The following is a 26,996-nucleotide window of genomic DNA, read 5'->3' as shown; positions in this document are numbered from 1 at the left end:
TCGCGACCGTAATTTATTCGTAGCTGAAGCGGCAAAGATACATGAAAAATGATCACTTATTCTATTCTATAATTTACGAAATAAAATACTGCACTAAAGGGATAACTACATCCTGCCAAACTTTGGCGGATACTTCAATTGCTTTTTGGAGCAAATGCTTTATCATTACTTCAACTAAATTACAGCAGATTACGATGGGCGTACTTTGGAAAATTATTATTACAGAGAATATTATTGTAGGGTACTGAGCCATATTTTTGTGGAAAAGGCTTCATCTATATATGTACAATGCTTCAATAAGAGGCGAGAAAATGAAACAATAAATAAAATCAAAATTTGTGGCGTGTAATAAAAGCAAGCTATACCTATTGAATCTTATAAATAGATTCTAGTAGCTCACTTGCATTCAATTCACCGGTTGCAATAATGGGGTTCAGCATTTGCTGTTTACGCTCACGCATTTTGTCTTTGGTCTTGTACTCTCTACGGCTTGTTAAGAGTTTGGCAAACAGATTCTCCATGACTAAATCGTGTTGCGTTGTGGTAGTATCTAGAAAAGCGTAAATGTGATCTTTTAGTCTTCAAAAATTTATATTGCTACAATTTACTTTATGACTTACAATCACTCATATCTATTCCTTTTCCTCCTTTATTTTGCGCACCATTTACTCTTGCTTGATTTCTGCGCTCTGCTTCGTATTTCTTTTGCTTCTCAATTCTTTCTCTTGACTGCTTCAATATCTTTATTTCATTGTCGCATTTCTGTGTTTTCAACAAGAAATCAATCAGTATTTAGAACTGCCAGTTGTACGACTACAATGTATAATAGTACCTTCCAACTACTGGTGAATGTTTGAAATATTTTGAAGAATTCGTTTGGCTGTATTCTGGTTGCATCTTCACCGTAAAAGGTTACTGCTCTCTCGTACGCAACTTCGGCATCGTCTATGAGTTTGCTGACGCTTTCGATATTATCAACGGCTTCCTTTTGAAATGACTTCATTGTTGCTGTGAAAGAATCGTCGCTTGAGAGAAGTTCAAAAAACTTGAGACCTTTTTTAATAGATGTTAACTCAGACATCAATTCTTGTTTGTTTACTAGGCATCATGTGAAAGAAGGATGACAAGAAGACCATAATAATGAAGTTACAAGTAAGTAGAACAATCCTATCAAAACAATAATGCTTAATAGTTTACCTTTGCATGCTTGCTCACAATCACTCAGTTCATCTAAAAACCCAAGAACTTTGGGAAAACTGATGCCAACTGTCTCAACTAGAAAATGCAATAGAGTAGTTGAAGTTGTACCCTTTGTATCAATCAGCTAAAGGCGGAAAGAAAAGCGAAATGGAGCATATGAATAGTTTAGTTTTGCTGCAGTTAGCGCGTACGATTTCACGTTGGTTTACCTTATTGATACTTCTAATACGAATACCAGATGCACCACCTCTATTGGTATTGCCATTCATAAAGTTACCTAAGACCAAAATCATTTTTAAAAGCTGCTTGAACATTTTGGCGTTGATTAACGAATTAGAAGCTGATAGTATATATTTGAAATTCTATAAAAAAACCCACATAAGTATCCTATTGATGCTGTCAAGTGGTCAGTTACGGCAGTACCTTTTCAAGCCTTTCTATTTTATCCCAGAATGTAATTTTGAACAACAAGCATTGAACGCGTTGTTTGAATTGCGGTATAAGGGCCATCTGTAAGGATAACTGACTGGGCAGTGACAACTTCTTTGTCTTTTTCTTTTCCTGAATACCATCAGCAGTGGTACTCGTGTCTGCTAAGTTTTTCACTCCTTCATTCTCTTCTTCTTTTTGTTTTTCTGCATACTTTTTCAAAGCGGCCACCTCATCCAAATTCGGCGCGAATTTACTAAAATTCGTCAATACGTGTTCCTGTAAAATACATGGTGCCATGTCCATCATGTAAGCAGACAGTTTCATGACGTCAAACTCTCCCTTTGGTAAACTCGTCAAGAAGATATTCATGTTATGTGCTTTCCGTGGATCCAACAGTTCAATCTCTTCATCTTCTGCCGCTTTTTTCGCACGTTTACTTTGGAGATCTATTGTGGGTTTTTGTGCAAATGTCTTTTCAATAGCGGTAAAAACATCTGCTTGTGAGAGCTTGGAGATAATGGAATTGTTATTGAAACGTTGTTGGCTGGTGTGCAATGGTTTCTGGGAATGATCAACGGTTTTTACTTTTCTTACAAAAATATCATCCTTTTCATCACGACTACTGTCGTCTATATTTATTTCATCATCATCATCGTCGTCGAGATGCTCCCAAATAGTATCGCCAAGTTGACGGCGGTTGATTTTTTCCCACTCTACGAATTTGAGTTTTTGTTTAGGTTGATGAGCACGTAATTCGGCAGCTAGAGGGTCTGGTTTTATTGCTACTGTTGCTGTAGGTAACTTGGGTGCAGTACCCATTAGAGGAGGTGGTGGCGGTGGCGGTGGCGGTGGCGGTGGTGGTGTACTCGTTGAATTAGGCATGGGAGGAGGTGGTGGTGGTGGAGGAGGAGGCGGTATACTTGTTGCATTAGGCATAGGAGGTGGTGGAGGTGGCGGTGGCGGTGGCGGTGTACTTGTTGCATTGGGCATAGGAGGCGGCGGAGGTGGTGGGCTGATAGATGATGGGTTAGTTTTAGCAGCGCTATTAGTGCTGTTATTGGAAAAGGAGGAACTATCCATGATGGAATTGCCTCCAATGATGGGCTGTAAATCTATGGGATCGAAGGAGGGGGTTTCAGGTAACAGTGTCAGTTTTGCTGACCATCGAACAGGAGAATCAGGAGGTGTGTCCTGTTGACAACCATCAGTTTGAGATGTTTCAGGTAGCTTGTCCTCTTTGACTGCCATGTGTTCGATTTCTGTTTGATACTGTTGATCTGATGAATGTTCACTATGCTGCTGATGGTTCATAGAGAGTGGCGGTGTCGGCAAAGCTTTCACTTTGGTTTTGGAGTAATCAAGTTGTCTTTCAATCCCTTTACTAATTCTCGACTTTATAGCTTGGAAAGATTCGCTCTAACAAGGTGTTGAGAAATTGAAATTAATAAAATTTTCTCTGTTGCGTTCTTAATAGAGATTTTGACTAAATCCTACCGGTTGTTGCTTTTCAGCAGCTTTAGCCACCAATATACGGGCAGTATCATACAATCTTATCAACTGATTCTCCATTGCTGCAAGAGTACGCTTATGTTCTGCCTCCATATCTTCCAAACGTTGTTGAAGTATACTATTGGTTTGATTAGCTACACGTAAATGTTTTTGTAACGACTCGTTCCTCACACGATATTTTCCGACAAGTCCATCTGTAAAAAGGATATAACATGTTTAATAAAAGATAAACTATCACTTGTTGGTCGTTTTTACATCACACTGTCCGCTCTACCTGCTTTCATATCAACCTGTATCCTAAGGGCAGCTTCTCTCTCGAACGCCTTGTTAGCCATTTCTCGTGCTTCATCTGCTTCTTGTAATGCGGCTTCTAATTCATCTTCCTCGGCGAATTTTGATATGAGATCTTTTACTGTCATACCATAAGAATTAGAGAAAGTGGTAGGTGAACCGTTTCTGTCTAGCGTAATCTGGTTGACAAAATGTTCTACTAGTTGGTAATATCGATTTCTCGTCTCTGAATCACACTGAATCAATAGCAGGCTTTGCAGAATGGATTGCAAATAATCATATGCTTTTGTGCCCTTGATAGAAGGGAGTATTTTTTCAAGAATTTCAGTCGGTTCGGTGCTATCACCCAAAATCATATGTGCGATGGCGTCGCTGTCCTCCAACTCTTTGAATTCCTCGAGTTTTGAATTCATCAATTCATTGTCAAAAGATTTCATTTTTTCAAAAGATTGACTGAGCCCAGCTTGGTAAAGTTGATTGCGAAGAGTAATTCGCATATCTCTGTCCTCTATTGTATCAGGGTCAACAATAGCCAGAATCAATAATAGATTTGCTATCTGAAATATAAATGAACATTCATCGTTTAATGAAAATAAGCCATGAATCTTGCCAGTTTGGACAGTTTTCATCCCACTTACCGCATGCTCTGTCACTACCATGTCTGGATTATTCCTACGAACAATTCCTCGAACATTTCTGCTACTGTTACTGTTCATGCCATCCATTGTACTGAAGTTTATGGTTTTCCCGTCCAACACATTGTTAAGCGTTCTAAGCCATGAATCAAAGCGACCGTAGTCTGCTCCTGTTTCTTTAATTTTATCCATGCCTTGCATAACCAAAATATGTCCTCTAGGTTGCTCAAAGTAGCACATAAACGTCAATGAATCACAAACTAATTTTTGTATAGGTAGATAAGGTGATAACAGTGATTGAGTGAGTGTCATTACGTAGAATGGATCATTGACAATTTGCTGAATGCCATACTATAGATTTGAAACAGTTGCATTACCGTTAGTGACAGTCGTAGAATACAGATGAAAATAATCAACTAAATAATAATGTTACATAGTTATTGAATAGTTGGCGAATACATTTGACAAGTTCTAGCTCTAACTGGCATTCTCGTTGCTTTCTGTTATGAACGACCTGAAGTCGTGAGAGTTCTTCAAAAAGGGTTTTTATACCATCTTCCTCCATAAATTCTTGTGCCCAACGTACAGGCATTGTTCTTAAGCGTACAGATAAATCCGAAACTAACTTCGTCTTGGCTTCTAATTTCATGGATGAATCACGTTTCTGTAAACTTTTGATATAATACTGAGGTGTTAATTCTGAGGAAGAGTTCAATGTGCTATTATTGCTGCCGCCGCTGCTGCTGCTGTAGCTGCTATTGCTGTTGCTGCTGCCATTGTTGTTGCTACTGTGATGACTGTAACTATTTGCTTTATTGCTGCTATTGTCCGCATAAGAGTTCTTTTTGCCTGTTCCTACTGTACTACGTCCTCCGCCCATGGATGTTAATGCACTTTCATTGCATAAGATAAACCATTTTTTGTCTGGAGTGAGTTCTCTAACACTCGCATCATTCAGATTGATATTTAGTCGCGACTACGTTGGTATTGATGGGAAAGAAATAGATGAGGTTAGCTAGAAGATCGTCATGACCTGGTTTTATATGTTGAAGTAAATTCATATTTACTGCTGCTTCAGCAAATAAACTATCAATTTCTTCGTTAGGTGGTTTATCTTTGATGCTGCTATAGTCAAAATTAGAAGGTGCTGCTTCTGACGCGGGCAATGAAGTAGAAGAGCCTTAAATATGAATTAATTTACCAATTTAATTTTGAATATGTAAATGCATTAACTCTTCAATGACGCTCACTTTTGCTCGATAACTTATTCTCAAGAGCATTTTTCTTTCTACTCTTGAAAATTGCCATTGAATATTATTCGTCAGGAATGAACCAAACAATAAAGTAAAGAAGTTGGGATACGATAATGCAATCAACGAATCTGTAGGTTGACAGATATATGCAGAGAAAAGGAGTAAAATGCAAACAAAATAAAATAGAGAAGAGGAACAGACCTCTGCGAGTTTCTTTATTGTGTTTAAAGAAGTAAAGATCTAACAGACATTCAATTTCCTTATTTGGTGAATATGAAAACAAAAAAGAAAGTAGGCTCAAGGATGGACGCGTTCGTCGCTAACTTGATGCTTTGAATCGCTCGATATTATGGAGTAAGTTGAAACATACGAGTGTGTAAAATCTTAATGCGAAGCAGTTAACAAAGAAGATTGATAAAGCCAGGTCTTTGTACTTTATCGTCCCTTCATCTGTTTTACCTGTACACTGATTTCATTCCATGATGCTGACTTTGAATTACTGGTCTGCGCAAATGGCAAAGGAACTAATCAACTTACGTAAGTCAAGCTGGTTTTAGCTTTCCAGCTCCCATTTTATCTCTTTTATACTGCCATTACAGCCAAGCATGTGCGCTTTAACAAATAGCTCGATTTACAACCAGATTACCCACATATCACGTGTTTTGAATATATGCAGATTGAGTTACCATTCTTTGCGTTTTGACTTCTTGTCACACTCGAATTTAGGCATCTTTTTCATGCAAAAAAAAAAAAAAAAACCAACCTAACACAAACAAAAAAGATAAAAAAAAGCTATCATCAGAAAATGTGTGATTTTACAGATTTCTGACAATTATCAGTTCCAATTGACTTTCTTTGTTTCTATTGAAAAAGACAAAAAAAGCCAGTAAATGTCACTGGTTTGAAGGATCCAGACCTTTCGCTTTTGATAATGTAAGAGACGACCGATAAACCTTAATAAGACGAGGTTTTATCAAGGTAAATCTATTTTTAAAAGTGAGAGTTTGGTTTTTTCTTGTTTTTTTTTGTTTTGTTCGATTTCATGAATTTCATTGGCTCGTTAGGAAAAGGTTGGGTTAAGAATGATATTCGTTTTTCCTTTCAAACAATTTTTTTTTTTTTTTTTCCTTCTTCTTTTCACCATTTTATTTTAGATAAGCTTCATTCCCGTCTTTATCAAACTTATAAGAAGCAGAAAAGAATACAGCAAATAAACCAAGAATGTTCACAGCTAAGAAACATGCAGCTGATGATGATTTCGAATCGCCTAGAAACGTTATTACAGAAAGCAATGTGGACTATTTGTCGTATAAGTTCGACGAAATGGATCTCGCTGCTTCTTGGCGAGTGTTGACGAAGCAAAAATTAAGCATTGTTAATGGTATTCGATTGGAAAATGCCTCGTGGAGAACGTGGGCAAAGCAACGAAACAATTTAAAAACTATCAGTCCGGATACATTAAATTGGTAAAAAGTTTGACAGATAAGAACGAGTAAATTAACAAACAGACCCAGTTTGTTAATCCTGCTTAATTATGATGATATAGGTTGAAGGATAGTGATGTCACTTGGCTTTATGGCCCTCTACATACAGTTATCAAGAATATGGATGACGAGGATAAATATGCTAAACCCAAAGTGTCAACCACGGAAGAAACATTAGGCTTGATTGCTCACAATCCTAAATCTAAAGGGTTGAACAGTGAGAATGATATAATGAAAACGGATGAAAGCACGAAAAAAGAGACCAAAGCATTCAACAAAACTGTCCATTCTGTAGCCTCTGCCAATTCTATTACCACGCCGCCTGACTCCACATCCACTACTTCTTCTTCGCCTATAGCTTCACCACAAAGACCTTTAAAATCCGCTTTAAAGAAAGTGACCATGTCAGATTTGTTGAAAAGATCAGCTTCTGAATTGCAAATCAATACGAAACTAGCAGCGAATAATGGCATTTCTATATCACAAGCAAATCAGCAACTGGGTGCTTTCTCCCCAGCTGTTATTGCTAATCATCGTCAGCCTAAATTAAGATTTAATCAATATGTAGAACAGTGTATTGCCCTTTACGACAATGATGACAGTCCCCGTCACAGTAGCAATAATACTAATGGTCGGAAAAAGACAGTGCGGACCAAAATCCCCACTGCTGACAGTGATCGTCATGACTTGGGTGTGGATGAAAATGAGGATGAAGACGATGATAATGACTCAATAACCTCGGATGATTATGATCCAGACGAGGATTCCGACGAGGATGATGGGCTTGTAATGCGTAGAAATAGTAGCAGCAGAATGCCAAAGTTAAGAACAGCGATCAAGAAGATCGAGCCTACACTATTGAAAACGAACTCACTGTCGGACGAAGAGGATTCAATGTACTCGGATTCTTCTGATGAAGAAGATATGGTCATGATGGCCTCGTCCAGTAGTCATAGACGCGGTAGCAGCAGTCGATTTCATGTAGGAGGAGGAGGTCGTAGAAAATCCGCTTCAGCGCCTATTGTGGATGCTGATACATGGGAGGCTGAAAGCGCAGAATCGGATGCATTTGTGAATCATATCATTCAACTTTCGCAGCAAAAACGACAGCAACAAGCAGATTACTATAGGAATAGAGATCCGGCAGCCGATAAAATACCCACGGACCCCTCGACTGCCAGTAACAATAATTACAATTATGAAGATGGCAATTATACTACAGATGGAGGCATACCAACAAGATCAGATTATGATTACGAGTTCGACGATGACGATTGGGATACGCATAGTGAGCATGTTGAAGATGATCCTTTCTCTTTCCATACGACGGAATTCTACCCGCCTGTTTCTCCATCGCAACCTGTGGGTTGTTACATTGCTCCCAAATCAGCCCCAACACCCAATGCACCAGTTTTGTCAGCGAATATTAGACCCAAAGTGGAGAGAAGTCTTAGCCATACAAATGTGGCAGAGACAATTCAGCATAATCAACAACAGTATGATGGTGCTTCATCGGATAGTATCAAGAATAATGATAATAATACTGCTGTGGCTACCAACAGGGAGAATACCGGCAGTGCTGCTGACATGAGTAAAGGCAGCTCATTGTTTAGTAGCATTGCTAATTGGGCATCCACACATTTATGGCCCTCAGACAAATAATATGATATCTGCTGAATTGTATTTGATACTCTTTATGCTTATTACTTAATTTCCATCTCATATATCAGCAATTTCAAAATACTAATCACAAGCATTTTCAATATTCCTCTGTACAGTAATCACTCTCTTTTCTTCCTTTTTCTTTTTTTTTATTCTTCATAATAGATAACATTAACTTTCCTACGGAATTTTGTCCTTAAAGTTGTAATTTCTTTTTGGTCTATAAAGCAAAAGCACCATGATTGAAAAAAAGCAAAATAGAGACTTCCTATCACTTTTCTATTAAAAAAAATTACTTAATACATGGCAGAACTTTGTTTTACCTTTCAGAACTATTCTTGGTTTTACTGCCAATTTTTCAAGTGTCCTTCAATTCCTACCTTCATTAACAGTAAGCAGCGCTGTGCCCTCGCTATTGCTCCTGATTTACAGTTGAAAACTCCGTATTTATGAGTGACAATGGTACCTCTATCCTTGGTGTTGAGGAGATGATGAAAATGGCCACTAGTTTTCATTTCAAAACCTATCATTCATATCAACATTGATTAAGCTTGTGTATGAAAATAACTGATACTATTTATAGCGAAACTGATATGCTTATGACTGAGACTGTCTGTTCACCTCTTTGCTTCAAACTACTTACAGTGAAATAAGAATCGAAATAACCAAATCAGCATAAGTTAGGCCGCTCAGAGATATAGATTTAACAATAGCCGAAGCAAATCACAGCATATCAAATGAGGTAGCATATTCAGAAAAAAAGAGTTGATGCGGTAAACTGAAATTGATGGTTTTAGCTCAGAGATAGAGAATTGCTATTATCAACGCCGAAAGTACAAAACCTATAGTAACAGATGAACAATAATAGAATAGAGGAAGTTGCTACACTTTATAATAGTGCAGGTCTTTAAAGGAAGCAATCCGATTCTAAACCCTTTTTAATTTTTATTGTAGCTGTTAATGTTGACAGTCACCTATATACTCAAAGTAATGCATTGCAAATATTTAATTCTGGCATATTTTTCCAGCTTTTAATAATGGGATCGTCAAGACGATCGCGCTCACCTTCGTCAGAGGAAGGGACACACCATCACTCTTCACATCGAACGAGCGATGGCAGTAATAGCAGACGACACAGACGCCACCACAGTAGTCGATTGCATTCACCCAAAGATGGCCGATCTAGTACTAAATATTCAACAAGTAGCCGAAAACTTGATAGAGACCGCCGCCGTTCAAGAAGTCCTGTAGAAAGGCGTCATAAAAACCCTCAAAGACACTCTCGTTCTCACTCCCGCTCTCGTTCCCATAGGAAGAGAAGCGGGCGGCATAGGAGTGTTTCCTCTGAATCGGCAACTACTTCCTATTCTTCCTCATCTGAATCAGACTCAAGTAGAGAGCGACACCGTAAACGGAGAAGAAAGGAGGAACGCAAGGAGGCTAAAGCGGGCAAAAAGCATAAAAAGTCAAAGGTATTATTTACTTAACGGAAGAAACAACAGACAGGATAGCTAATATCACGAGGCACGATTGCTTGTATGTTGTAATAGACAAAGTCAAAGAAGAATAAACATTCGATTGGTGATGACTGGGGCAAATATGGTATTATTCATGAATCGGAGTAAGTGCATGTATGTTTCAACCATATATTGTTCTTAGCGTTGCTGACATTTCAATAAATTCAATCTTATGAACAGTATCTTCACAAAGGAGCCTGTAAGCTAATTCTTCGATCGAATAAACTTGCAAATACTTTATTCATCATTGACCACACTTTTTAATATAATAGGAATTCCAAGCCTGGCTCATTGAAGTAAAGAACGCAGATGTAGAGACACTTAGTAATAATAAACGAAAGGAACTGTTCAACGATTTCATGGAAGATTATAATACAGCTACGATGCCTCATGAAAAGTAAGTAATTTGATGTTCTCTACGATAATAATAATACAGTAAGAGCAATAGTTATGCTGAATTGTTTGGAAAATTAGATACTATGATTTAGAAAAATGGGAACGCCGACAAGAAGCTATACGTATGGGTGAAAAACCAGCTCCTGGAAATGGCGCCTTCTTTGACTTCAATAACGATGAAGAGAGGTTAAGGTGACTATAAACCATCAATTATACATACTATGCTTTATAAGGCTTGCTCATGTCATTGGGCTAATAAACTGTTTTGATTTTGTGTAATATAATTCAATTAGAGCGCAACATAGACAAGCAGCAAGAGCATCGGCAGCCTCCCGTAAGCCAGTCATGCAGCTTTCAGAAGACAAGATTAAAGAGCTTGCACGTGTCAACCGCGAAAGAATTGAAGCCGATCGTATGCGTAAAATGGGCTTAAAGCCTAAAGATAGTATGGGTGTTTTATATGAAGACAGTTTGTAATAAAAATTGGTTTCTTTAAGAGCACAGCAAAGATATAGATACAATAAGTTTTGTGGATTTTATTTTTTCTAAGGATTTTTGTAAACCTTTCTATAATGTCAATTGATACTTTCTAAGTTCTTTTGCAAAAAGTGGACCATTCCCCTTTGTTACTGTGAGCAATTCAACGCCAGTACAATAACAAAAAGTAAGTTCATTTGGCTTCTTACCGAAATACATGTAGTAACTCCCCGAAGTATCTTAAAACACCACAACTATCACTTCACTCGATGCTTACAAGACGATTATCAATCCTATAGTTGAAGCGCCATTCTCTTTTCTATGATAGAGGAAAAAAAAGGGAGAAAAGAGAACCTTTGCTACACTGATAGCTTCACGGTGATTGCATATATGCCTTCAAATGTGGTCGATATTAGGTAAAAAGCCAGAGTAATCGTGAAGCTTACTAAATGAATAATGTCTCTAATAAAATGAAAAACGTCGAAAGTTAATAAATCAAATTCGATACCATAAATTTGGAAGTCTTGATCGAAGTAGCTTATAGTGATATTTTTGTATATTATCGCATGAAACTTCTCAGATTAACTCTTTTACAGTTCCAAATAGGGCAATGTTCTATTCAAACTGCTACACATACTACCTACAGAACGATTTCAGTTAATCTGGCGCACTTTCGCTCTAATTCGCGATTGCTAATATGATTTTATTTCCTCGGAAGATATAACAGTTGTACAGATAGCTTAACGCCAGCTAAAATCCCCTTCTTATAAGATGTAGTATCCAACAGCATATTACTCTTGGATTATTACATAATACTGAAATAAGAGATTACGGATCCTTATGAAGGTTAGAATAACCGTGAGCGATAGATTTGTTAGAACAATTCTTTTCTTTTACGGAAGAATATTTCATCTGTATATCCGAGACAACATTGGACGAGTAATTGACTTCACTTAGAAATAAGATATTATAGTGTTTGGATCTGATCAAATCAGACCAACTCACATACCTCCTTTCACCGATCCAATCGGTCAAAGCACCGTTATAGCATGATGAAACGTGCAGTAACAATGATTTTTCTTTTATCATCAGGTCATCTTGTATCTAAGAGTCTCGATAGAAAAAAGTTTCTTACAATATCCACAAATATAAATAGAAGTATTGTTTTCCTACATGGTTTTTGTCTTCATTCTTTATCAGAATATTCTACTTAATAAAAGAAGATAACTTGGTTTTCACTGATTTCCTTTTGTTTTCTTTTCTCTTGATATTTCCATCTTATTCGTATTTCTAAGTAGAGAAACACCTTTATTGTATCTGATTTGCTTTCATTCTTTTCAATCTCATAAGCTATAATATTGTCTGTATATATCAGCACGTGTAGAGTAGCTGTCCGCAAAATTATTGTAGTTGGCTTCCAGCATAAGACTATTATGTGAAAGGAAAGACACCTATTTTAAACATCAACCTATGCTATTAACCCCGAGCGTACTCGGCCCATAAACAATTTATTCGGTCCACCCAATCACGTGTATACATACAATGTTTGACTCTGTCAATGTGTTAGTGATTAAATTAATACCGAAGCGTGGTTGGTTAAGTGGTATAATCTTCGCCTGCCACGCGAAGGGCCGGGGTTCGATTCCCCGACCACGCATTTTTATTTATTTTTTTGCTCTATTGTGGTTTATGTAGTGGTGGGTTTTTTTCCTGTTTTCCTGGCGATGAGTTTTCTGGTTGAGCTACTGGAGGATTCAAATCAGTGTCGTGCTTGAAATGATAGCCTCGTCAATTAGTGCAAGTTATATACAGTTCAAATAATACTTTTCAAAAGGGAGAGAAAGGATGCCGTTTATTTCTTTTGCAACATTCGTATTCTTATAGGATTATTACTGTTACATTTACTGAAGTTTTATATACCGTAATTTTGTGGTACGACATCAGTACTACTAAGGCACTGTCTTTCATCAAGCTGACATCAGTATCTTCCGGCAGTATTGGTCACAGTGGTACCTGAAAGAGAGGCTGGTAGATCCGTCCGCTACGCTTGGCATCCCACAGGTTCCTTATCTTTGCCCATATAGTGTAAAGAGGCAGAGGCGATGATCCGACAGGAGGTTGGTGTTACTTATAACTTTGAACGCAAACTACAACAAGATAAGCTAGACTACTTTTATTAGAACAAGAGAAAAGTATAGTATGCAGGAAGAACAGATAAAAATCACTGAAGATATTATGGATTGAGAAGCAGGCCATATTTATACCGTTTATCGAGTGAAACCTCTCTAATGAAAAGTAATTCACTGATTACATCTGGTTTTTGTCATCCTCGTGTTTGGAAAGTTTTTTGGTCTTTGCGTTTGCCTCATAAAGTCGTTACATGTTGGTGGCGGTTGTTACGTGATTCTCTAAGCACTCAGTCATCTTTACATCGTCTCCGTCCTCGGCTTTGACCTTCGCCTACATGTAAATTATGACCAGCCTCCATTGAGGATGAGACTTTCACTTCGTGGTTGGCTGCCGTATGAAATGGTCTTTTTGGTCAGCCACTTTGTCTCATTTCTCCCTCTCTCAGGTCTGACGGTCTCCTGAAGACGTATGACATGTTTTGCTCAATCTGATACTTTTGCAGAGAACTATATACTAGAATTAGTAGGCAACATATTGGAAACTCTATGGGAAATATCTCTGGTACACGATCGTTAATGTCAAATCTTGGTCTACTGACAACGCTTCACAACGGCTTCAGTCCTCGGTTACCCTTAAGATCACTCTACAAAGTGGAGAGCCTCTATCCCAGAAAGTTACAGGCTAGCTGTTTTGCTGAGACTTTATATACCATATGTGTACTACTTCACCTTAATGTTTCCTTTCTCACATTTAAATACTTAACTATTTATCTACTGCCCTTTTGAATTTATATCAAATAATAAAATTGTAACCTGAATTCAAACAAAAAAAAAAAAAAAAATCTGGCTGATTCCCTATTTAACCTATATCCTTCCTAATTTTTACTTCTAACGTCTGTTTATATTGAATAAATGTCACATGAATTCAAACAAAAAAATATAAGAAATCTGGCTGAACCACCTGTTGGGAGCGATTACTACGTGACTCTCTTAGTATACACGCTTCATTGCACTATATAAGATCTTGACAATGGCCTTCTTCAGCCTATAAGCTATGTTCAACCCCCGTCGAAGATGACAACCACTTTATCGTTGATTGCTTGATAAATGGTCATACTGGGTAAAAGCACTAGATCACATTTCCCTTTCCAGTGTACTAAAAACTCCAGCACATATGTTACATATCCTGCTCAATTTAAAGCTGGCAAATATTGATGAATATACTGAACCCTAATGCTAGAATTGTTGGGTGTCATATTGGAAACGCTATGGAAGTATTATTAGTCTACCATTACTATTTAAGAAACTTGGTCCACAGGAACTGTCTACTAACGACTAATATCATCGGTCACCTTACAGATCACTGTTATGAGTGCCGATATTGTCTCAGGAGGGCACAGGCTGTACATTCAGCTGAGGCACGTCTATAGTATCAGCTTTCCCCTAATCAACTAGGATTTTGTTCCCTATTTGGCATATATACTCCCAATCTTTTACTTCAAACGTCTTGCTTTACTGAATAGATGCAACTTCAATTTAAACCAAAAAAAAAAAAAAAAAAAAAAAAAATAGCTGGAAAGCCAAGTTATTTTGGTTAATGTATTATGACTGTACGGGGCACATCGTATTCTCTTCTTTTTCAACAACCCTAGCGTATTTCTTATTCTTTCTTTTGTCTCCCGTTATCTAACACTACAATACTTACAATAAAGCACTTAAATTTAAACAGAAAGTTTTTAGGCTTGTTACCCTTTTTCTCTTCTCAACCTAATCGTAAATCAAATTACATAGTCCAGGAATAAGAGTAATAGATTGGTACTTGAGTCTGAATAAAAAGAAAGAAAGAAAAAAAAAAAAAAACTCGACTTTTACTGCGTTGAAATATGATAATATACTGGTTTTCCTTTCAGAAAATAAAAATAAAAATAGAAGCTTAACACGAAGTAAATATTCAAAATGGGCCAACAAATATTAGCAGAATATGTAATTATGTAGAGAGTAACTTGAATTGTCTATGCTTCGTAAATTCAATATCTCTTTACAAAATGCGCCCATAAAGACCACAAATAAAAAAGTTTAGATAGATTGTGAGAACTATATTCTATAATTGATTAAAAGGAAGCTTTTAAAATGAATAATACACAGGAGAGGGTAGGTAAAAATAAGAAATCTCTTCTCAAGGACTTACAGGTTATTGAGCAAGCAGCTCTTGAATGAACTGGCGTGGGAGGAATACTTATTAGTTATACTTGGGAAAATTATTTATACGAACTGGATGGTTATGGTAAGGCTAAACTCTGTAATCACTTTCAATAATAGCTAAACAATGAGGCATCACTTCCTTTCTGTACGGGACTAAACAAAACTTCAATCTGGAAAAGTCAGATCATGAATCGATGAACCTGGAGAATATAATAAGTATAATATTGTAAATGAAATCATAAGCAAAATCAAAAATAATATAAGGAGAGAATTAGAGGATATATATATAATAATAATCAGCTACAAATAAAAATAAATTTAAAGAGTGTTGGGATATCTATAAGTCATAGTTCAATAGTTAAGAAAGACAATAATAACTCTTGAGCGTAGTGAGCACCAGACTTTCAGTAAGCAGTTTTTCCCTAGGTCTTGACTATCTATGTAAATATCTTTGACTTTATATAAAAGTCTAACAATAAGCTAGGATATATTGTTTGCACAATCTGGTCAAGTTCAGGAGGATCAAAAGATCGAATTGAATATATTACGTTTTTTTTTCTAGATAGAAGGATAAAGTAGCAAGTGTAAGATTTGGTCAAGCTAACTTTTCTTATGCGGACTGGATTTTACAAGTTATTAAAGTTGCTGGGTTATGCACTTTTCAAAAGGTAAGAGATCAATCATAATTTATAGAAGAATTATACTCTAAGGATAAGCACGCAGGCAAGAGCAATATTATTATGAAATGGCCTTCTTCTAGACATGGGTATTGGTGGGAATGAAGTTCGACTGAAATGCAAGCTTTCATGGTAGTACTTTGCAGAAGAGGTTTTGCCAATCTGTAGGATCGGATATCATTGATTACATTTTATCTGTACTGATGCTGCTAGTCTAATTCTGCCTAAAATGTAAACTATAAATTCTGTCGGAAACTGTGTCTAAATTCAAAAAAATCAAGTGCTACCACTTAATAATCCTCAGAGACTAAAAGATGGCTTGCTTACGTCAAGTTTATTCATAGTTCAAAAGAGACTAAATTAGAGCAATACCCATATTAACTTTTCAATTAATTGTATTGATTTATTTAAGAACCAAAAATAAAGAATGTACAAGCAGAATTATATATAAAGAAAAGGGAATGCTATAAACTACAGAGAGAACATATAGAAGAGGAACACCAGGTAACAATTTACTTATACGCAAGTGTAACCGCCGTCGACGAATAACTCTGTACCTGTAACGTAAGAGCTGGCATCACTAGCTAAAAAGACAATAGCACCACGAAGTTCCTTGGCCTCACCAATGCGACCCATTGGAGTTAACTTACACCAAATGTCTTCCCATTCGGGGTTTTCCTTGAATGTAGCATTTAGTAAGTCGGTTCTCATGTAACCGGGGCAGAGGGCATTGACACGAATACCTTTAGAGGCCCATTCATAAGCAAGGGTCTTGGCCATCATGGTAGTAGCGCCCTTAGACGTGTTATACTGTTAATTTGTTCATTAGGAAAGGGTCAGTTCTGCACTAATAAAGGAACATACCTCTAACAATGATAACTTACAGCGCATTGAAGTTGAGGACGGTTGGCAACATGGCCAGAAATAGATGAGGTGATGATGACACTGCCACTACCCTTTTCAAGCATATACTTGGCGGCAGCACGAATTGTATAGAAGACACCGTTAACATTGACATCCATTACATTTTGCCAATCCTTCAGATCCAATTTCTGTATTTCAAGTGTTTGATTTATGGAATAATATGTCAGTGAATCAGATAGATTGCCATCCAAACTCTCAAATGCAAAACATTACCTCAGCTGGTCCGCCACTATTAATACCGGCATTGGCAACCAAGACATCAATAGCACCAAAGTCTTGATGAATTTGATCAATAGCCTTTTGAACTTCTTCAGCATTGACGATATCTGCCTTATAAGCCTTACAAGTGACATTGTAGTCCTTGGCAATCTGCGCAGCAGTGTCCTTGGTCTTGTCACTGGAGACATACATAATAGCAACAGAGGCACCAGATTCGGCAAGAGCCTTGCTCATGTCTAAACCGAGACCTCTTTTAAGGATAGTTGGATAGAAAGTGTGTAAGTGTTACTAGAATTATATCTCTTCCTCTTTACTAGCATTGCCCGCTGATCTTATCTTACCTTCCACCACCAGTAACGACGGCAACTTTGCCTTTGAGAGAGAATTCAGGAAGCGTGGGGTTGGATGAGGACATGATTGAAGTGTATGCAAATTATATAATGAGAAAGCAAAGAGAAAAAAAAAAAAAGTACTGTCAAGCCATTTTGCATTACATATTTTATACGCGTTTGAAGGCTGCTGTTTCAAATCTTATTTTACGTCAGCAATTTTAGTGTGAATTTTCCGTATCAAACTTTTTTTTGGTCAAATCTCCTTCTGCATCGTTTGTTCCTAGCTTCCGCATTTGAACATTCTTATGTGCAGTATTATGTAATGGCAACAGGACTATCTACTTTCGGGTAGTGTCAGTAATTCTCTTTTTTTTTTGGGACGACGAGGTAGAAATAGGTTTCGCTTTTAAGCTATATTTCATTCAAGTACATCCTAATGCTGCTTGTTTTCGCGTATAAATACGCATAGATGACTTACCAATTGATTCCATTCTTGTTTAAGGTCTTATCAAAGTTTTAACAAACAGTCAGTGATTTCATCCGATCGTTCTTTTTTCCACTTGCCTTCTTTCGAAAAATTGTTTACCCCAGATTAAATAAAGGTTTCAGCTACAGTTTATTAAATTCAAATTTGGACAAAACAAACATAATTTTTAGACGATAAATAGATCATTTTTAAACGAATTCAATATAATAGTAGACCGTAAGAGTGAATGTTAGACAATTTGCACAACAGTAGAAAGTACAAGCTTTCGTTCTTTTTACCTGTAAAAATCAAACTGAGTTCGTTCCAGCGATGTTGAAGGTAGGGGGAGTCTTATATTTTTAGTCGCGTAAACTCTTTCGATCTCCCCAACTTCTTCCAAATGGCAATACTGATCTTCATCATGTCCTTTGAGGCGTTGATGTCTCGGTTCCACAGTATATGACAAGTCTTACAAACAAGTATACTGTAGGTCTGAACGCCTTTCAACCTCTCCAAAGTATCGTCGGAACAGCACGAGCATATTTTAGATGTCTTGAATTCATCGATTTCTAGTACTAGCAGGTCTCCGGCTGCTTCGCGTCGCTTAAGCGCACGCCACAAAACACCTACCGTTCCGCATCGGTGACTCTTCAGTGCGACGTTGTTTTTACTAAATATGCCATTACCAAACACGATGAGAGGCACTTTTTTTATATCACCCTATCCAAATTGAAAGGTTCGGGCTTCCATTTGGCGTTTGGTGCACTATTATAAAAAGCATGTTACTTCCTATAAGTAGTTGATGATTATCGTTCATGAGTTTACCTGTCTTTCGTCTTCAATTCCACCCTAATTTCTGATGTCTCTTCTTGCATACTCTTTTGTTCTGCTACTCCTTTCTTCTTCTTTTTCCGTCGTTCTATTAAAGCCATCTTGCCATTATTCTTCTTCTTTGAGACCTTTTTTGTTCTTCTCTTTTTTTCAATCTGAGATCCAGATTATATTTTGTACTGCCATTGATAAGCATGTTTACCATTTTGTCGGCAGCTCGTTTCCGTCGTTGGTGCAAATGAAATCGATCTTCGGCAGTGTCATCACCGTAGAAAGAAAACAAGTCTTCCAAGTGCTGTAGGATGTAAGCTGCATAACAGTGATATTGGGCTTTGGAGCCTGTCTTGGCCGTTGGCATATCACTTTCGATGCCCTTGATTTTACCCGCTTTCTTCTTCTTTAGCTTTGCAGAGTACATGGTGCTACCAGTCATATGATAGTACTCTTTGGTAAAACAGCTTTGCACTTGGTGCTTTTCATTGTCCAGCCCAATCGCTGCTGTGAAGACGTCTTTTCTTCCGGGATCAATGAAGCAGGGCCTATAACCAGCTTCGATTTCGGCTAAATCGAAGTCCTCCAAAGTCAACCGATGGTTTTTGATGGTCTTCTCTTCTTTTGCTTTCCCTTTCTTACTGAAAAGAAAATCGACAGTGAAGCCATCTGAACAGACAATATTACGGAATAATGTTTCCTGCCTTGTCTTAAGGTCATTTAAACTATTGTCATAAGTCAGTAAATACCAGTGACAGTATTTCAGCCAAAACTGTTTCTGTTTACCTTTTAAATCCCATCGTTTTGAAGCTCAATACTTGGTGAAACTTCTCGAGTTGATTCAAATAGCCTTGAGGAGGCGTACCAGGAAACAGGAATGGGACGAGCGAATTGTTGCGTATTGTAATGAAATGCCAATGGAGCGAAGGTAAAGGAAAAGGGAAGAAGTGCTTGGATAATGCTAATCTACGGATATTATAAGCTGCATGTTCGTCATGTTCCTTTTCATACGAGGATTGGATGTGCCATAAGACTTTAATAAACTTGGTGGAATCGGACGATAAGGAAAGCAGTGTAACCTTCTCCGTTACAAGTTTTTCGAAACTTTTGCACAGCATCTCTATCTTGCTTTTATCTTCATTATTAAGCATGATTTTATCGGGCCACTTGGGTTCACCTTTGCAAATTACTTGGTAGCAGTATGCTTTTGATATTTCTGCTACATCGACCTTCTTCATGTTCTATGGATAATAACAAAAATACACACAATTAGAAAGGTAGAATTAAAGTAGTGGAAAGGAGACCTACAACAAACATATTTTGTAGCTTATAGATTAGATATTTAAGCATTCGCTTCTCGAAAAGCTCAACAATGGAGTTAGTATATGAAATGCTTGATTTCCTTGACAGCTTCTTGACTATAACCTTTCATGAAGCCATGATTAATTACTATTGTCGGATGCTTTTGCTTAAAGTCATCAAAATAAGTTTTGATGCTGTCGTTCAACGCCTTCTAGTGAGTAACCTTTTTACCCGTAGTAAGTTGCGCAATGGAATACCAAACTTGCTGTGTGAAGACTTCTGAAGGAATGTCATTCTTGTTATGAACAAGGTAGGCATTGACAAATAGTTGACAGCGGAACACTATAGCTCTGATGTCCTTGCAGCATGGAATGACCTTTTCCTTGAACTTTGCACGAAACTGCCGTGAAAGGTACGGTCTACAGGAAGCTTCCTCATAAAAATAGTAGAATTATAACCAAGGACAGATGAAATGGCCTTTGCCTTTGATTGGTATGTGATTAGGACAAAGAGGCGAACGAGAGGAAGCATGATTATCATTCCCACAACTTGGACACTTTACAGCTTGTGATGCCGTTTTCTTCTTCTTCACTGCCTTTTTCTCTGCTTAAACACTCTCGCTCTGTTTTCTTTTCTTATTGCGACTCCCAACTATGAGTATGAGACGGTCTGTTACTCGGCTTGTGCGACTAAAAGCAGGTCGATGCTCAACTTACCATCGTTAGCGGATACAGCTTTATGATATTTGCATGTCGGGTAGCTTTTATTGAAGTGACCCATTTCATTACAGTCTTTACATTTGGTATGGTCTGAATAAGTGCACAACAAGGTTAATAACGTCCCAAACAACACATTGTATTGTGGTTTGCCTTTACCGAACGGGATTTTCCTTCTTGGTGTACTTTTCTTTCACTGAATTAATTTTATTCTCGATAATACTCTTATACAAACGTATAGAGGTAGCACCGAGCGAGAGGTAATAAAGAGGAAAAAGAAGAAAAGAAGAAGAAGGTTGAAGAAGTTGAAAGATAAATATGTCTAGTAAATTTAACAACATAAGCTTTCGTTTAACAACATTTATTATAATAATATAATTTACGCGTTTAATGTCATGTTTAAAATATGCAGACGTTGGAAATTCGATTCAACGCTATGCTGATATATTTGCTGCGTAAGGCAGCAAGCACCATTCGAACTCATAACTGTCAATTAAAACTTCCTACATGGTTCACATGCGTTACAGACTTGAGACTGAGTCATCGCTAGAAAATGAAGAAACCTAATAGATAAACACGATATAGAAGGATTCTTTATAGTCATGGACAATCGTAGAATTACTATTGTAAATTTGCTGTAGAGGGTATCGATAAGCCTGGCTACAAGCTTTTATTCATGCCTTCCTACTTGTCATTTTTGAACCTTATTGAGAATGCTGATCAAGGATTAAAAGTAATATCCAAAGCAATTCGTTGCAGATGGAAGTCGAATTATCGCTCCAAATTTAGGAAGCGTATGAGACAATTATGCCTGATGATTGTCTGGGTTAGACTAGGCATGCAGAAACACTCTGCGAAAGATACTTACAGAAAGAACCTGGTCTTATGAACTGGTGATTCAATCCGTCTAAAGTTATTTTTCCGATAAAACTGTAAATAAGTCTAAAATTAAAATGCAAGTTGCCCAATAAATATTGCAAGTCGTCTAAACCGGATGTTAAAACACCGTAATAGGCTTTATGTCAAAAAGCCTACTACTTTTTTTAATGAAGGGTAATGTTGATTACATAACTACAGTTTAACTACCGCCTTGATCATCACTCCCTTTTTTTTTGTGTGTGTTCCGTGTGTTTGCTTACTTAATAGGTCTAAGACAGGATTTTCCCTTTTCCTTTCTTTGTTTGCAGTTCGTGCGGTTTGCTTACTTAATAGATTTAATGCAAGATTTTGTTTGCATAACCACATTCAGCGCGTTTGCTTACTGGATATATCTGATGTAAGAAGCAAACCACAAAGGCAAAGAAAAAAATAAAAAAAAGATAGCTTGCCACGATCTTCAAATTTTTACAAATGATTTATTAATACAAATATAAGCTTAGAATTCATAATGAAGGGTTAAACAGTGGGTATCATTAAATATGTATACATATTTAATTTTTAGACGAGTAAAGCCTCTTTAAACATACGAAGGTTCATCTTCACTTTTGTTATAATGCATGGTATACTTATTTAACTGAAGTGTCATATTGGATGATTCATGCGCTTTACAAGCATCTAAAAATTCGTTTGCACCTACTAAAGCATCCTTTGCTGCTTTAAGAAAATCCCTATTCCCAAACCGTTGCTGAGAAGCTAGAAGTTCACCTATATCTGCTACTTGTTGTCGCAGTAGTTCAAATTCCCGTTCTACTTCTTGCTTTTGAAGATAATGCTGCTGTTTCCGTTGTAACTCGAACTGTTGCTGCTGCAAATCGTATGCTATAAGAGTTGTAGAGTTAGAGCTAGAAGTAGACGTAGAATAATCTGATTGCTGTTGATGATATGTCCGTTGGAGAGATTGTGGCAATGGTTTCATAGCAGGAGAGTACTGCGGCTGCTGTTTATAGTGAGTTGCTTGCTGTTGCTGATGCTGTTGTACTTGAGTGTGTACGGTAGCCATTTGTTGTTGTGAAGAAGGCGACTCAGGAGCAGATGGAACAGGGCAATGGTGAACTTGTGCCTGCTGCTGTGACGGAGCTGACGATGACGACTGCAATTGCTTTTGTTGATTCTTCTTTTCTGATTTCTTTTGATTTTGTTGACCATGCTGTGATACAAAGGGAGGATGAGAGTACTTATGTATTACAGTAACATGTGCTGATTGCTTTAAAAGATCGATAATAATGGTTAACGCACCCCCGCAATCATAACGGCACTGTGCTTTCGGATGGTCTCCTTTCCTGGGTTTAGCTGTATCTACTCGCTGCGAGCAATAGTACCTTAATGTAGACAATGTATTTGGACTTTTAGTTGAGCGACGGCGATCTTTCAAACTAATAATGAGTATATCAAAAAAGTAATCAGAGTTATAAAGCTTATTCTTCTAATTGGGCAATAACTCTTTACCTAAAGTTGAACTTCGTTCCTTCCAATACCCTTTCACATATCGCTCTGCCTATCTGAGTGAAGGCATCACCTAGCTTGTCTATCAGAAAACTGATATCCAAATGATAATGTTTCCGATCGAAATCTGTCTCCTTCTTCAACTCGTTTACAAAAGCATCTAAACTGATCAAATCTTGCAAAGCTCGCTCAGCGGCAGAGGTTATTGATCGATTAGATGCTGAAGCAAGAGTAGCTGTGTGTTGCTCTTGCTGTTGCTGTTGTTGTCGACTAACAGTATCAGTAACAAGACTAGGTGATGTTGTCACGGGTGATAGTGTAAAATTTGATTTGATCGATGAATTAGAGGAAGGTATTTGAGGAGAGTGTTTTACAACGGATGTGTCAGCAGACGAAAACATCGTTGCCGACGATGGTGGAGTTATTGACGCTACAGGATCATTTAAAGAGGTTTGAGCATTATTTTCGTTGGCAATCGGTAAGCTTCGTTTACTGTTACTAAAATGCACTGTATCATCATACGACTGCTCTTGTCGAGAAGCATCATGTGTATTGAAAATTTCAGGCTTTTCTTGAGTTAATGATGATGAAGAAGGCAACATATAGTGTTGCATGCTTATTTGCTGCTGTGATTGCTGAAAAGATGAATTCTGATAAGAAGGCAAAGGCAAGGAGATAGCTGGTTGCATCACTTGTGGTTTTTGCTGTTGCTGCTGTTGTTGCTGCTGCTGCACTTCCAAATGCCGGATGCTGGAAGTGGCAGGAAATATATTATTACTGATTTCATCACTTACCAAATGATTAGAGCTTGCTTTTAGAACTTGATTGCCTCGCACCATTAGGTCGGTAACATTATTTGAAGCCTGCTTCAATTGAGGCGAGTTCTTAATTGTAGATGAAGAATATGTTTGTATCGGAGGTGGCAGTGCGTGAGTTTGTAAAGGAGGTCTATTATCTTCACCACTATTCAATGTTATAGGGGTTGAAGAGGGTTGTTGCTGTTGTTGTAACTGAGGGGAAAAATGCTGACTGGTACTACTAGACGGAGAGGAAGAGGAAGAAGCAAGAGGGGGAACTGCATATTGTAACTGTCGTTGCTGTTGTTGATATCTCGCCTGCTTTATAGTACGTTGCTGTTGCTCTTCAAACATTTCATATCTTTCCAACTGATGTTTCCTCTTTTGCATGTCCCGACTTCGACAAAAATTACAAACATTATATTTACTATCTCTTTCATTGAAAGCTCTTACGTTTCGGAATGTTTGACAACTATCACAATATAAAGATTCTTGTTGCGCTGAAGCTTGCTGTCCTCCTCTTCGTACAATTGCCGCATCTGATCCGCCGCTAATTATGACATTGTCCCCTGGGAATTCGCTGCAATTCCCAGATAAAGTTGGTGAGCCACCGCTGCTAGGATTTACATTGTGTGAATAACGTGGCCGTTGAGACGGTTGTTGCTGAGTGTGGCGAGTATAAGCTGCTGCTAATGACATGGCTGTGTTATAATTATGTGAAGTGGTAAAAGGACGAGGACGAGAAGGTCCTTGGGACATTTCAGAAAATTCCTTTTTGCTTGCGCTGAAACGAACGGAGTGGTGTAGCAAGAAAGATCAATCTTAAATCTTTTCGGCTCTGTAGGGAGAACAGTTGCTTATGCCTAATTTAATAGTTTTATACAGGGAAAAGAACAATTGAAATTTACCAGAGGTAAAGAGAGGTTTTAGCAGGTAATTGTAATGGAGAATTAGAAGACAACGATGTGACGGATAATCCCGCCCAATTAAATGATAGACTGGCTTTGGAGGTCCTACTTGTTGAAAAGGTAGACAGACCTCTGTTGCGGATCATAGCCTTGAGACATAACTACAGATAAAGCTCTTAAAGTAAGGTTTAAGCTCGTCAGCAGGTAATAGGAGACGATCTGTTGCAATACATGGAAAGAAGGCGAGAAAAAGCACACCTGCCCTTTAAATAGCATTAAGGAGGTTGTTAAACATTGCAAATTTACAGATTGATTTAAGGATGATGAAAGGTTTATGGTATACAACAAAATTAGCTACAGCTTAAAATATAGAAGAGAGCAGACTGAAGAGCTCAATTCTATGAATACATGCTGTCGTTAGATTTATCATTCATTCTTTCGAGAATGGGTATAATTTTCTCCCATATTGCCATACCCTGGAAAAAATAAGAAGTTAGTATGATGTGGCGTTTCATTTGTTAAATAAATGCTTATTATACCCTTTGATAGAATTCTATATGGCAGTCAGCATATGCTATCAAGCTTTGTTTTAACTCCAAGGTTTTTGCTTGCTGAAATAGTTCAAATTCCTTGATAACTTGTTTGTTAAACCTCATTGACTCATCTGTTGTTTTCTCTAATTCGTGCCGTAACTATCATTTGAAGAAGTTAGTTGTTCATTAAGTTAGAGAGAGAGCCCTTTCATATTTAATAAGTATAGTCTCCAACTGCTGTTTATTTATTTATTCCTATTACCCTTTTAACTCTGTCATCCAATCGGGCCAATTTCTCTCTTCTTGCTCGTTGTTTATCAACACCTCTCACTTCATTCAATTTATCTGTAACGTAATCGGTAATAATCATGCCGCTCATGCCACCTTTGATATCATTGTATTTTCTATTATTACTACCGGAATGTAAGCGATCTCGCAGCTGATATGACTGCTGTAAATAGTAGTTCAGACCTTCTCGGTCGAGTTGTTTCTGATCCCGTGCCCTTAATGTGTCTTTTGCAGCGTGACAATAAGATAATAGAGCATGTAACTCGTTGAGAAATTGAGCATCTTCTTTCTCGATCATATCTTTCATGACATTGGCAAAGGCTTTAGCAGTTTCAGCAAATTGATGAAGCGGTTTTGTAATACTTTGTTCAAGTGCTGATAAACCTTGGATACTATTTGCAAAATTGTCGTAATCATGCTCCAAATCCTGTTGACGTTTATTTATTCTTAAGTAAAGCCTTTCTATTGTATTCAAATTCTCTTCTAGTCTCTCGATGTTTTCCTTCATATCCTCGAACCTTTCATCGGGCATTTTTAATGTTGTAAAAGCATTAATCAGTGTGTCACCAATTGAATTCAAAAATGACGTTGGCTCTTCTGTTAAAATGCTCATTTGCCTTCGTTTATCATTTTTCTGCAACAGTAATGGTTCAGTAAACATCTTACATGTCCTTACCACACTTAAGTAAGATTTGTACTTACAAAATCATTCGATTCCAAGAATATCTGTACTGCTTCAGATTGCTGTAGAATTGGATGTCTGGATATTCTTTCTAAAAACCATTGTAAACTACGTGGTGCATATTTTATGAAGATTAATATTGCAGTAATGCCACGTACGGGAGAACAAACAAAAACCTTAATAATCTTCGCTGTATGAAATCTGGTCCAAATCTATCACCTTTTATATACTCTAAGAATATGATTTTCAGCATCAGTATTCCAGCCTTCAATTTACAATGTCCTCTTATCTAATTGTTACCTAGTCTATGCTTCTCTGGTAGCGGAGGTATTATACAAGCAGGATATGTCATTGCCAAAGTGGTACGTAACCACACGAAATCTTGATATCTTCTTCTCACTGGTCGCGGTTTGGGTCCTGAACGGAATGTCTTTACCTCGGTTTCGGTTGTTATCAGGTAAGTGATAAAGGAGCCTTTTGGTGTATCATGCTTCTGTGGGTCACGGATTTTTATTGTCATTCGTACTGCTTCAGCAGCCGGAACAATATTATTGCTGTTGCTGCTGCTACTACTACCATTACTGCTAGCGTCTCCAGCATAGCCATCATTATGATGAATACGATCAGATAGAGCTTTTGAATCTGATTTGTTGGAAGTAGAGGATTCTGATCGATTGGATTGCTGCTGCTGCCGAGCTGAATAACTTTCCTTATCTAATAAGGAATCCATGGAATCAAGGATAGGCGAAGAACTAGGTATA

At 37.5% G+C, this 26,996-nt stretch overlaps 9 protein-coding genes and 1 non-coding gene across 10 annotated transcripts; 4 read left to right on the top strand and 6 right to left on the bottom strand.

Annotated features, from left to right (window-relative positions):
* Positions 1–365: 365 nt before the first annotated feature.
* On the bottom strand, positions 366–5,375 carry BDF20DRAFT_914539 (uncharacterized protein; the record flags this gene model as incomplete). Its single annotated transcript, XM_053084199.1, has 12 exons — positions 366–550; positions 621–762; positions 833–1,098; positions 1,198–1,324; positions 1,410–1,562; positions 1,624–3,048; positions 3,127–3,335; positions 3,416–3,989; positions 4,071–4,418; positions 4,501–5,043; positions 5,135–5,247; positions 5,318–5,375. The coding sequence occupies 12 exons, from the start codon at positions 5,373–5,375 to the stop codon at positions 366–368; spliced, it is 4,143 nt and encodes a 1,380-aa protein (XP_052935132.1).
* A 1,166-nt stretch (positions 5,376–6,541) lies between these two features.
* On the top strand, positions 6,542–8,466 carry BDF20DRAFT_914538 (uncharacterized protein; the record flags this gene model as incomplete). Its single annotated transcript, XM_053084198.1, has 2 exons — positions 6,542–6,786; positions 6,867–8,466. 2 exons carry the CDS (start codon positions 6,542–6,544, stop codon positions 8,464–8,466), a joined length of 1,845 nt encoding a protein of 614 aa, XP_052935131.1.
* Positions 8,467–9,391: 925 nt separating this feature from the next.
* Positions 9,392–10,441, top strand: BDF20DRAFT_622630 (uncharacterized protein). Its single transcript, XM_053075897.1, has 3 exons — positions 9,392–9,938; positions 10,017–10,068; positions 10,164–10,441. Exons 1-3 carry the CDS (start codon positions 9,504–9,506, stop codon positions 10,184–10,186), a joined length of 510 nt encoding a protein of 169 aa, XP_052935130.1. The 5' UTR covers positions 9,392–9,503; the 3' UTR covers positions 10,187–10,441.
* BDF20DRAFT_822378 (uncharacterized protein) lies at positions 10,256–10,856 on the top strand (the record flags this gene model as incomplete). The annotated part of the gene is made up of 3 exons (XM_053077688.1): positions 10,256–10,380; positions 10,458–10,571; positions 10,673–10,856. Coding segments are annotated over 3 exons (423 nt in total), but the record flags the coding sequence as incomplete, so codon positions are not given.
* Positions 10,857–11,125: 269 nt separating this feature from the next.
* On the bottom strand, positions 11,126–12,514 carry BDF20DRAFT_989092 (uncharacterized protein; the record flags this gene model as incomplete). The annotated part of the gene is made up of 3 exons (XM_053085290.1): positions 11,126–11,318; positions 11,866–11,960; positions 12,398–12,514. 3 exons carry the CDS (start codon positions 12,512–12,514, stop codon positions 11,216–11,218), a joined length of 315 nt encoding a protein of 104 aa, XP_052935128.1. The 3' UTR covers positions 11,126–11,215.
* Positions 12,443–12,513, top strand: BDF20DRAFT_t112. The gene has a single exon. It is a non-coding gene; the product is annotated as a tRNA-Gly (tRNA).
* A 3,650-nt stretch (positions 12,515–16,164) lies between the features above and the next one.
* On the bottom strand, positions 16,165–17,461 carry BDF20DRAFT_879872 (uncharacterized protein). Its single transcript, XM_053081586.1, has 4 exons — positions 17,349–17,461; positions 17,002–17,257; positions 16,749–16,916; positions 16,165–16,674 (listed from the first exon to the last, which is right to left on the bottom strand). The coding sequence occupies exons 1-4, from the start codon at positions 17,420–17,422 to the stop codon at positions 16,381–16,383; spliced, it is 792 nt and encodes a 263-aa protein (XP_052935127.1). The 5' UTR covers positions 17,423–17,461; the 3' UTR covers positions 16,165–16,380.
* A 1,266-nt stretch (positions 17,462–18,727) lies between these two features.
* Positions 18,728–19,480, bottom strand: BDF20DRAFT_977167 (uncharacterized protein; the record flags this gene model as incomplete). Its single annotated transcript, XM_053085085.1, has 2 exons — positions 19,414–19,480; positions 18,728–19,352 (listed from the first exon to the last, which is right to left on the bottom strand). Exons 1-2 carry the CDS (start codon positions 19,425–19,427, stop codon positions 18,728–18,730), a joined length of 639 nt encoding a protein of 212 aa, XP_052935126.1. The 5' UTR covers positions 19,428–19,480.
* Positions 19,481–22,101: 2,621 nt separating this feature from the next.
* Positions 22,102–24,583, bottom strand: BDF20DRAFT_837024 (uncharacterized protein; the record flags this gene model as incomplete). The annotated part of the gene is made up of 2 exons (XM_053079006.1): positions 22,102–22,957; positions 23,031–24,583. The coding sequence occupies 2 exons, from the start codon at positions 24,581–24,583 to the stop codon at positions 22,102–22,104; spliced, it is 2,409 nt and encodes an 802-aa protein (XP_052935125.1).
* Positions 24,584–24,710: 127 nt separating this feature from the next.
* BDF20DRAFT_944933 (lipid binding protein) lies at positions 24,711–26,755 on the bottom strand (the record flags this gene model as incomplete). The annotated part of the gene is made up of 6 exons (XM_053084838.1): positions 24,711–25,208; positions 25,272–25,424; positions 25,528–26,187; positions 26,256–26,343; positions 26,412–26,466; positions 26,536–26,755. 6 exons carry the CDS (start codon positions 26,753–26,755, stop codon positions 25,131–25,133), a joined length of 1,254 nt encoding a protein of 417 aa, XP_052935124.1. The 3' UTR covers positions 24,711–25,130.
* Positions 26,756–26,996: the final 241 nt, after the last annotated feature.

This window comes from Mycotypha africana (genome assembly GCF_025528875.1).
Source record: "Mycotypha africana strain NRRL 2978 chromosome Unknown BDF20scaffold_7, whole genome shotgun sequence".
NCBI lineage: Eukaryota > Fungi > Mucoromycota > Mucoromycetes > Mucorales > Mycotyphaceae > Mycotypha > Mycotypha africana.
The sequence above is the reverse complement of the archived record's forward strand: the minus strand, read 5'-3'. Positions and strand labels throughout refer to the sequence as shown.